Source organism: Pteronotus mesoamericanus, unplaced genomic scaffold (assembly GCF_021234165.1).
Source record: "Pteronotus mesoamericanus isolate MK-2021 breed Mesoamerican mustached bat unplaced genomic scaffold, CSHL_Meso_final scaffold_54, whole genome shotgun sequence".
Taxonomy (NCBI): domain Eukaryota; kingdom Metazoa; phylum Chordata; class Mammalia; order Chiroptera; family Mormoopidae; genus Pteronotus; species Pteronotus mesoamericanus.
Window position 1 is genome coordinate 64,772,373 of NW_026555321.1, and position 11,794 is coordinate 64,784,166.

General features: G+C 39.7%; 1 protein-coding gene and 1 pseudogene across 1 annotated transcript; both read left to right on the plus strand.

Moving 5' to 3' along the window:
• The first annotated feature begins 8,597 nt into the window (after window positions 1-8,597).
• On the plus strand, window positions 8,598-11,294 carry LOC129088312 (ubiquitin-40S ribosomal protein S27a-like; annotated as a pseudogene).
• On the plus strand, window positions 9,875-10,408 carry LOC129088311 (chromobox protein homolog 3-like). Its single transcript, XM_054595584.1, has one exon. The coding sequence runs from the start codon at window positions 9,899-9,901 to the stop codon at window positions 10,406-10,408; it is 510 nt and encodes a 169-aa protein (XP_054451559.1). The 5' UTR covers window positions 9,875-9,898.
• Window positions 11,295-11,794: the final 500 nt, after the last annotated feature.

Here is an 11,794-nt window from a genome sequence, read left to right on the forward strand (position 1 = left end):
AACTATCTGCAAATAGTCGGGGTGGGGTCTCATTAGGAGCCACGAGCCACATGGCTTAGAGTTCTACCCGCTGACTGCTCTGTCCCACACCAATGTTGGATCAGATCGTGTCTGTCTCTGGTTGAATAGCTACAGCTGTCCACATGGCAGCCTGACCCCTGCTGGACCCATTAGTGTACAAAGCATCTGAGGGAATAGGTGCCTGCCCTTCGTGGAAGGCGCTAGCTTTCATATCTTCCATAGGAACAAGAACAGTAGATTTTGCATCAACATAAGTGACCGGACCTAGCACTTCGTATAGCTTGGCCTGTAAGGTGCTAGTAAACAGCATACTCTTTTGTTGCAGATAGGTCCCTCACTTATACAACGTGGGTGTCTGAGCCGTTCCACTATGAGGCTTGGCTACGCAGTCCAGGACCCACCCTGTGATGGGATACATGGTCCTGACTGTCACAGGGGCAGTTCCCGTTAAAGCCTCCATGGCCAACAGGGCAACATAGACTTCAGTTAGGTGATTTTCAATCAAGGGGTACCCTATCTCTGTTCCCTTCCATAGTTGAGACCAGAAATCCAAGGGTTGATGTAGCCTTTCCAATAGGTGCCACAAATCCCACCCAAACCCTTCCTGTGTCACATGCACATCCTTCTCACAGGGCGTAGCATGATCCAGAGCATGCAAGGCCTGGGTGCGCTTAAATGATGCACTTTGCTCCTTGGAACGTTTGTTCCAATGTTTGGGTCCAGTCCCAGTTTGCCACTTTTTTCACCAGAGCATACAGGGGGAAGGCTATCTGGGCCAGATGGGGCACAAAAACTCTCCAGTATCCCAACAAGATCATAAATGTCTAGTGACCTTTTTGTGATCACTAGACACAAAAGTGATCTAGTGTCTACTGTGAGCTGTTTCACAGTGGTAGGGGTTGGGTACGCCTGGATTTTATCTGTCACCACATCAGGGATGACTTTTGTCTTACCCAACCAGACAATCCCCAAGAATTTGACAGAGTATCCAGGCCCTTGCTGCTTGGCTTCGTTGACTGCCCAGCCACATGACTTCAGATGGGACAGCACTTGTGGCACTGCTTTCTCTCATTTTGCAAGAGAATCATTGGTTAGCAAAACATCATCAATGTAATGGAACAGATGTACTTCTGGAGGTTGTGGCTACTTAGCTAGGTCCTCTGCCACAAGCCTGTGACAGATGGTCGGGCTGTGCAAGTGCCTTTGAGGGAGCACTGTGAAGATCGACTGTCGGCCTTCCCCTGTGAAGGCAAACTGGACCTAACTCTCCGGAGCTAGAGCGATGGAGAAAAAAAACATTTGCTAAATCGGCTACAAAGTGGTAGGTTCCCAGTTCATTAGTCAGTCAGTCCATCAAGTCCATCACAGAAGGGACTGCAGCATGCAGTGGGGAAATGACCTTATTAAGTTCCCAGTAATCAAACGTCTTTCTCCCCGTGCCATCTGGCTTCTTTACTGGCCACGCAGGAGAGTTAAAGGGGCTATGAACAGCCCTAACTATTCCCACTTTCTCCAACTCCCCTATAGAAGCAGTAAATGTTCTCATGTCTCTCGAGTAACCAGCATTGCTTCGCTGCAGTCACCCACTGCGGAGAAGGCAATTGCATGGGGGGTGATTAGCATGTCCTCACAGAAGTTTTTTTCACTTGCACCTGCAAACATAATTTTCCTGCAGCTGTGTGTAGCCACAGACCCTGGAGTATGTCAATATCCAGGATATACTTAGGAATAGGGGATACATAGACAGTGTAGTCATGGGAAGGCAAATGTCCAATACCCAGAGAGAGCGGTAAAGACTTCACCCTCACACTTTGTCCCCAATAACCATTAATAGAGATGTCAGGTCCTGAAAACTTCTCAATATTCCCATGTAAAAGAGCACATTTGGCTCCTGTGTCTACAAGGGCCAACACCTGCTAAACATTTGCAGGAGACCAATGGATAGCCAATTCCATGTGCAGCCTGTGGTCCCCATCTTTCCCCTGAAGACAGGGCCCTTGGCCTCTTTCCTAGTCAAAAGTCAAAAGGATATCTCCCTCTTCATCTCGGGGGGTTTATGTAGCCAGATGATCTTCCAGCCAGATCACTTGGGTTTCTTGGGGCTCTCAGGGTGCACTCCTAGATTTCCCTGCTGGTTTCTTACCCTTCTGGGGCTGCAGGAGGTGTTGGTCAGCTCACAGCTCTTTCCAGAGCTCCAAGGGAGGTACACGTTTGGCTTTCTGTCAACCTTGGTGTGGTCGACTCCAGCACCTAAAAGATCTGACCACATTTGCTCTCTGATCACCTGCACAGGAGTACTGTTCAATCACAGAGCAAGAGAACTCTGAGATACCTGACAAATAGCCCTTTGCTGGTGGCAAGACTCCACCTCTCCCAGACTAGCCACCATTGTCATGAAATCATTTATGTGATGACCGCCATATGGCATGAGAACAGCCATTAGGGAACCAAAGGATGTGGAAGTGGGAGAGGTCTGTGCGGAGCGTACTGGAGTACTAGGTCCAGCATTCCAGCCATAAAACACTTATCAATTGTTTGAGGATTGAATATAGCCTGGCACATGCCCAACTCCTGCAGGATTTGAACTAAGTCTGCAAAGGACTGCCACTGCTCATGGTGTCCAGCAGAGCACATGCATTTGCCCAGACAGAATGGATAGCCACCCTCACACACTCCATCAATGAATGTAAGACCTGCCCCACACTGTGTCTCTGGCTATCCTGTAGTCACTGGCACAGGGAGGGGTGTGTCATGATGGACTTTTCCATCTCCATATCAGTGCACATGACACTATTCACCCATAGATCCCACAAGCACAGGAGCCATGCAACTAAGGGCTCCCCGGGTCACTGGCAAAACTGATTCGTGAGATCGACCAACTCGGCCTCTGTTAAAGGTCTATATGTAAAATACTCAGTGATCTGCAGGGGTCTGCCTGGCTGGCTGCCAGGTATCATAGGCTGCTGCGACTTCATCTTTTGTGCCACCATGGTGCGGGCTTCCCAGGAACTTGATTCCACGTTGATGCCATCGTCTTCTGTCTCCGACTTATCAGTGGTGGCAGGCACTGGGGAGTCACGTTACTGTTCTACTGTATGCAGGGCATCTTCCAAGGCACCAATTCTGGTTTCCAGGCAGTTCTCTCGTCCCTGGAGCTCCCACAGCTTTGCTGTATCACAAAGTTTGGCCTCCATCTCAGCTCTCAAAGCTGAAAGAAACACCCAGCCCAGGGCTTCCTGTAGCCACGCGGCTGCTGGACCACTCCAGGGTCTCCTCAACCTCCCATAGGGCTTTCTCCATGGTGTCAGGTGTGCCACTGACACCTGGTCACTCCCGGGGAGAGTCCATGATGCCAGGAGGCATGCTACCAGGTGCCATTTCTCAGTAGCAGGCCACCCCTCAGGACTGCCCTCAAGGGAGCCCAGGAACTCCATATCCCTACCGAGGAACTCGTCCTGCTGACCACGCCACTTGTGTTGTAGCCTCCCTACCCTGGGCAGGTCCACTCGAGCCTCGGGTAGATGGAAGAAAATGCATGGAGCTGTGGGAATGCTTGACATGCTTTTATTCGGGAGAGTCACACAGGCCACAAGCCCTTATCCAAGTCTGCGTCCTGACTCCCTTCCTTGTCCAAAGCTCCTACCCCTTAAGTACTAACCCCAAACAAAGCAAGCTGAGCCCCAGAAAGTGAAGTAACCTAGCATGAATTGTGCACGCAAGCCTACTCAAGGCTACAGGGCAGTTTATCACACCTGGGCTCAAGGGTGTGAGAACACTGCTTTATCAGACTCCTTTGGTCATGAGAAGCTGCTCCCTCCAGTAACCGATGCACCTGAGTGAGGAAACCAGACTGCCTTCACTTACACTACACCATTGTACACAGTCATATTGCCAGAAGAAGTGTGGATGATTGTGTTTTTGTTTAAGAAGATACAAAACGGAAGTGATAAAGTTTTGTGTAAGAAACGGGTTTAGCTAAAGGTACAGTTGGTTTAAGAAAAACTGACAGCTGATAAAGAGAAAACTATATCCTACAACTTAATTACTTTATTTTTGGTCTTAGTTTTCCTTAACAGTACACATGGATAAATTCTAAACTGAAAGAAAAAACCATACCCCTTGGGGAAATTTGTATTATCTGTTAAAGATACACTTGTGTGTTTATAAACATGGGAATAATAGGGGCAAGAGGAAGAGGTGTCTTCCAAGAGGGATCTAGTTTGGTTTTCAAGCTGTAAACTTTTTTAGGCAGTTGCATTAGAAGCAGAAGCTAACAATTTAAAGTTTTAGCAGCTTTACCTAATACAAAGAAACCAACACAAAGAGACTACCAAAGTGAAGAGGTGAAAAAAAAAAAAGGTCCCAAATGAAAGAACAGAACAAAACTTCAGAAAAATAACTAAACAAAATGGGGACAAACAATTAGAAGCAGAGTTTGAAACACTGGTAATAAGGATGCTCAATGAACTTAGTGAGAATGTCAACAACATGAAAATGACATGGAAACCTTAAAAACAGTCAGAAATTAAGAATAAACTAACTGAAATGCAGAATAATTTTCAAGGAGTCAGCAGAGTTGGTGAAGTTAAGAATAAAAATCAGTGAACTGGAATATAAGGAAGCAAAAATCACTTAATTATAACAGCAAAAAGAAAAAAAAGAATTAAAAAAATGAGGATAGTGTAAGGAGCCCACGGGACAACTTCAAGCATACCAACATTCATATCATAAGGCTGCTGGAAGGAGAAGAGAGAGAACAAGAAATTAAAAACCTATGTGAAAAAAATAATGACAAAAACTTTCCTACCCTGGTGAAAGAAATAGGCACGACAAGTCCAAGAAATGCAGAAAGTGCCAAAAAAAGATGAACCTAAAGAGGTCCACACCAAGACACATCATAATTTAAAGGCAGGAGGAGGTTAAAGAGAAAGAGAGAATCTCAAAAGCAACAGGAGAAAAGCAGTTAGCTACCTATAAGGGAGATCACATAAACCATCAGCTGATTTCTCAACAGAAACTTTGTAGGCCAGGAGGCATTGACAAGAAATATTCAAAGTGCTGAAAAGCAAGGACATACAACCAAGACTAGTCAGTCTACCTAGTAAAGCTATCACTTAGAATCAAAAGACATTTAAAAAGCTTCTCAGAGAAGGCAAAAGATAAAGGCATTCATCACAACCAAACCAGTATTACATGAAATGTAATAATAGATGTAAAGGAGACCCTTTAGGGTCTCCTTTAATGTTTGAAAAAGAAAAGGATCCAGACACTCTCCAACCCCGAATCCCACAAACAACTTCCTTCTGTATTTATGGAGGCTTAATTACATAATCATGACACTCAACCCCCCCTCTTCCTATTCAGCCTAACTGAAAAGAAGTAGAAAAATATGAACAATAAAATGTCAATAAGTACATATCTACCAATAATTGAATCTAAAAAAAACAAAATTAATGAGCAAGCAGAACAGAAACAGACTCACATATATACAGAACATTTTCATAGTTGCCAGATGGGAGGTACATTGAGGGGTTAGGTGAAAGAAGTGAAGGTAGTGAGAAATACAGATTGCTTGTTACAGAATAGTCATGAGGATGAAAAGTGCAGCATAAAGAATGTAGTCAATAATACTCTAGTCCTGGCTGGTGTGGCTCAGTTGGTTAGATCATCATCCCATAATTGAAGCTTTGTGGGTCCAATCCCCAATCCAGGCACATACAATCACAGGTTCAGGCATATATGGGAGACAACCAATCTATGTTTCTCTCTCAATTGATATTTGTCTCTCTCTCTTGTGATCAAACACAAGAGTTTCTTTGATGCTAATTTTAAATGTCATTACAGATTTTTTTCTTTACTGGGGCAAATCAAAGAACTTTTATGCCTCTACTGGCCTAGAAAACATGTTATCAACTCTCATTAGCATAGACAACAATAAATAGTTTGCTTTCTTGCATTAGGGGCTGCAGTGTGTCTCTGCTCTTAGACCCATCATTTGGGTTAAGCCTCCTCTCTTCATTTTGCAGGTTGGAGAACTTCATCATTTTTTTTTAATCAAGATAATCCATTCTGGACACAGAAGTGGAGATAGGGGCAATTAGAGTAATCACCCCACCCCCTTGCCACCAGTCCACGATTTTGCTTTCCATGGTTTCAGTTACTCTTGATCAACCAAGGTACACATATATTAAGTGGAAAATTACAGAAATAATAATTTATAAGTTTCAAATTGTGTACCATTCAAAATAACATCACAAAATCTCTCATCATCTGGCTCTGTCCCACCTGGGATATGAATCACCTCTTTATCCACTGTATCCTGCTGTATAGGTGACCTGTCCATTAGCCACTTAGTAGCTGTGCTGGTTATCAGTTCAGTTGTTACTACATCAAAGGGCTTGTGTTCAAGTTACCCTGATTTTACTTAATAATGACACTTAATAAAGAGTGATGCTTGTGGAGGGGAGCATAATTTACTACCCAAAATATGTCTCTTTACATAAGGATTATTTTAATCAATTATTTTTAAGAAATTGCAAATATAGGGAAAGCTCTAAAACTGAGAAACTATCCTTTTGTAAGAGACATTTACATTCATAAAGGGAATCTCCAATTGCAAGGGCATCTCTCTTTGTGTACCAGGAAGTGGGGATGACTCCATCTCTAGAAACTTATAAAACCCTAACTAATTATGTAAGAAATCTTCTTTGTTCATACCATATTCTACTATATAAAAGATGTGTGTGTATTCATGTATATGTACATATGTGTGCACACATTTATATGTCATTTTTAGACTGGAAACAGACAAAGGTGAATGTGGATCACAGGTAATATCCATACCATCTAAGATAATGTGTTCAAATATGAAGATCATGGCTAAATAGTATTAGAAGCAGGTCTTCTGTGTTCTGAAAACAATTCCAACTTGAGTGGTGGGGGTTTCCCCATAGCCCCAATAAGCAGTTTTCTGGACACCAGCTGGGTGTCCTACAATTTTACTCCCTTCTGATGCCTATCTACCTGGAGAAAGCATCAAATTTCACAAGTTAAGGTTCAATCACAGGTTCAAGTTGTCAGCTTTCCCCCTGACTGGCAATAAATCAGAGGTTACCAGGATGCCCTCCTTGGGTTTGATTAATTTATTAGAACATCTTACAAACTCAGAGAAATACGTTATTTACTAGATCACTGACTTATTACAGAAGGATACTTCTCAGGAACTACCAGATGAATGAGATGCCTAAGCAGGCGTGTGAAAAAGAAAAGGATTCCAGACACTCTCCAGGCACACCACTCTCCCCGAATCTCCATGTGCTCTCTAACACAGAACTTAACTTCCTTCTGGGTATTTATGGAGGCTTAATTACATAATCATGACTGACTCAACCTTCAACCCCTGTCTCTTCCTTGGATGTCAGCCGGGTAGGACTGAAAGTTCCAAACTTCTAATCTCTTAGTTGGTGTATCAGGTGATCTGCCCAACGTTCAGTGATCTAGGGACTTTCCAGAGGTCACCTTATTAACATCACAAAAGATACCTTATCACTCTCCTCATTTAAGAAATTCCAGAGGTTTTAAGAGCTCTGTGCCAAAAATGGGGAAAAAGACCAAATACACATTTCTTATTATAAATCACAATATCACAAGGTAAACAAAACATCTACATATGAAGTGAAGTACACATAGTTTAATTAGCTTTTAGTTATTATACCATAATGAACTTAAATTCTCAAAAAAAAATGAAGTAAAGCTCCTAATACTAGAAATTCCAGATTACAGGTTCAGATAAGAGAACACTATACACCGGTTTTGCTTAAAGGCTAATGAACATTTTTTTCTCTTTCTTTTATATATATTTTATTTTCAATTTCAGTTTAGATTCAATATTATTCTGTTGTAGTTTCAGATGTACAGCATGGTAAATAAAGAAATCTGTTACAACCTCTAAAAAAAGGGCTCTTTGTATCTTTGGAGATTATAAATAAAACCACATTTTTGTGTCACGATAGGGAATGTTTATTAAATCTGATTGGCTGAAACCATATTGTTCCCAGTATTTTTTTTAATTGTAGTTGTTTTTTGTTTCTTTCTAATCTTCATGTCAAGACTTTAATGGGATCTGAGTGAGGTTGTTAGAGAAGAGTTTAGGCATCAAATTGTTTGGATGCACTTCCTGTCTCCATATTATGCTGTTTAACTTGAAAAAGTCATTTAACCATTTCTCCATGCTTCAAGTTTTCTATCTGTAAATGGGGATTGTAACATTGCCTCAACAAACCTTTGTTGAGAGTCAATGGGGGCACATAATCAAGACCCCACAAATCTACATTGTTTTTGTTATACCTGATGTTTAATAGAAGAAATTACATATCTTCTATTCCCCAGAAACACAGATTAATGAATTCTTGGAAAGCAAAATATATAGTATAAATATATAGCAATGTACTGGAGGAGTAAAGTTGGAGAAATTTGAGTCAACCCTAAAATAGTAAACAGAGCTCTACAGAAAACTTTTTTGATGCACAGTTAGGCAGATGACAGGTCTTTGTTGAAAACAATAAAGACATAGCACCCTGTCTCTTGTCCTGGTTTCAAGAGGGGGAACATTATGCTTAATAACAAACTCAGGAAAATAATTTGTAATTAAAAATAGACCACTGAAATAATGTATTTGTTAATTAGTCTAATTTATTTTTAAAATTTTCATAGGAAATGACTTGCTACACAGTTCCAAAACAGCACTATTTTATAAATTTAAATATTTCCAAGACCCTTGAACTTAGTAACTACACAGACACACACACACACACACACACACACACACACATACACACACATATGATAATAATGGCCCAAGTTTTCATAAATAAGGATTGAGTTTCATTATTTCCACCACATTTTGTTAAATATATTTTGTTAAATAACTTCTAACTATCAAATCAAACAGTACATAAAGACACATTTTAAAAATAGTTTAATCGATGTTCCATCTTCTTCCCAGATACTAATCCATCAGAGGATTGGGAATTCATGTTTCAATGTCATATGTATGGTTATAGAACTGATCACAAGCATAAATGTATAGAAAATGTTTATGCAAATACACACATATTTATACTATTTTCTTTAATTGCATTACTATTATTAGTATGTTTAAAAATATAACTTGAAAGATGATAAAAAATGGGTGAATTTCAATAACATAAATTCAGTCCATTTGTTTGTTTATATTAAGTATATGAACACTTGTCTATACAAATGATATCAAAATATGAGTGTAGGCCTCATCTTCATTCTAGAAATAGGTAATTTAGATCATGAATATATAAATTAATAGAAACATTTTTATTTTTTACTAGAGCTTTTCATTATTGTTATTCAGCAATAATTTTAAATGTATTTATGTTATTTTGATCAAGTCTGTACTGATACTATGATAATTAAAAATGTGAATGTTCAATACATAGAGCATATGTTCACTGAAAATTTCAAAAATATGTAAATTTGTGCCACACAAAAAATGTCTGGTTGAGGGCTAAACTTTTTTCCATTATAAATTATAAGAAAAAATTACATGAAAATCTGGAATACATATTCAGGAATCAAAAAAAAAAGATTTTGGGAGGATCTGGAGCAGCATGTAGGTGGTGAATAATAGCTCTTCAAGTCTAAGGGAAAAGGAAGGGAATGGGAGGGTTGGGGAATGTGTAACAAGGTCTCATGGACAAAACCAAAGGGGAAGGATTGAGGGAGGGAGGCAAAGAGGGAGTAGGGGAAGGTGGTGGGGGGAAGGCAAAGACCAATGTATTTGAAAAAATAAAGAAAATAAATTAAATGAAAAAAAATCGCCTCCAATAAAACTACATTGCAAAAAATGGGAAAGAAACAGAATGGAAAGAGTAAAAAAGTTGAAGAGGCAGAGCCTGAAGAATTTGTAGTGGAAAAATTATTGGACCAACAAGTAGTGAATGGGAAGGTGGAATATTTCCTGAAGTGGAAGGAATTCACAGAGGCTGACGATACTTGGGAACCTGAAGAAAATTTAAATTGTCCAGAGTTAATTGAAGCATTTTTTAATTCTCAAAAAGTTGGTAAAGAAAAAGATAGTACAAAAAGAAAGTCTTTGACAGTGAATCTGATAATAGCAAATCAAAGAGATGCTGCTGATAAACCAAGAGGCTTTGTCAGAGGTCTTGATCTTGAACAAATAATTGGTGCCACAGACGTCAGTGGAGAATTCATGTTTCTCATGAAGTGGAAAGATTCCAATGAGGCAGATTTTGTGCTTGCAAAAGAGACAAATATGAAGTGTCCTCAAATTTTAATTGCTTTTTATGAAGAGAGACTACCTTGGCATTCTTGTCCAGAAGATGAAGCCCAATAATTGTTTGTATTGTGCTCTCTCTCTCTCTCTCTCTCTCCCTCTATGAATCTGGGTTTGGGTTTTTTTTTAAGTTTATTAGTGAAGAAATAATTACATTCTAATAAAAATCAAGTTTGATATGTTTGTTTTGTAGTACTGGGGGAGTTGTTTGGGGTTACATCTATAGTACTGGTTAGTTTGGAAGCTTTCTGTAGTCACTTCTTTCTTCAGAAGAGAGCATTTGATACTATGATATATTCTTTCCTCTGCATTAGAGAACAGCTGTCCTAAATGTTGGAGTCAACCTCCATTGTTGTTACTCAGTTAGAATTTTTGTTTAAGTCATACATGCCTAAGGATCATTGTGGAGTTTTTTGTTTATGGGGTGGGGAGGATGGTTTCTTCCTTTTCCTCCACCTCAGGTGGACTCACTGACAAGATGCAGATTTTGGTCAAAATCTTTATGGGGAAGACCATCACTCTTGAGGCTGAATCCTCAGAGACAATAGAAAATGTAAGGCCAAGATCCAGAATAAGGAAAGAATTCCTCCTGATCAGCAAAGATTGATCTTTGTTGGCAAGCAACTGGAAGATGGGTGTAATTTGTCTGACTACAACATTCAAAAGATGTCTGCTCTTCATCTTGTGTTGAGACTTCGTGGTGATGCTAAGAAATGGAAGAAGTCTTATACCACTCCCAAGGAGAATAAGCTTAAGAGAAAGAAGGTTAAGCTGGCTGTCCTGAAATACTACAAAGTGGAACGAGAATGGCAAAATCAGTTGCCTTCGTTGAGAGTGTCCTTCAGATGAATGTGGTGCTGGAGTTTTTATGGCCAGTCACTTTGACAGACATTATTTTGGCAAATGTTGTCTGACCTATTGCTTCTACAAACCAGAAGACAAGTAATTGTATATGGGTTAATAAAAGACATGAGCTAACATTTAAAATAAATATATTTTTTCTTTTTAAATGTTCATAAAACTTTTAATTGGAAATTGGATTGTGGGTATTTAATCTCCTTGATGTTTATATTCTATTGAATATTTTTAAAGGGTTTTCTTTAGATCAATACTTTTTTACACTATAAATTGCAACCTTTGCAATTTTTAAGCACAAAATAACATTTTTAATGGTCAATATAGAAATAGTGAACAGATACATGGTTTTAAAAACACTTGAAATTGTATTATCAAGATAACTGAAGAAAACTAATGTTCACTGTGTGCAACCTGTCTCATGGGAACCTGGGAAAGAAGCTTGGAGATGCTTAATTTGAAATCTGACAAATGCATAGAAAAGTAACTAGAATGATAAATAAACTAACAGTGGAAGAAAAGAGACATTCCCAGAACCATAGATGCGCTATTGTTTGGGCAATTAAAAAGTCTTCTGCAGTTTCCAGTAGC

Excerpts from the sequence above, each read along its gene's own strand:
- LOC129088311 (XM_054595584.1), top strand. The coding sequence starts at position 9,899 with ATGGGAAAGAAACAGAATGGAAAGAGTAAAAAAGTTGAAGAGGCAGAG.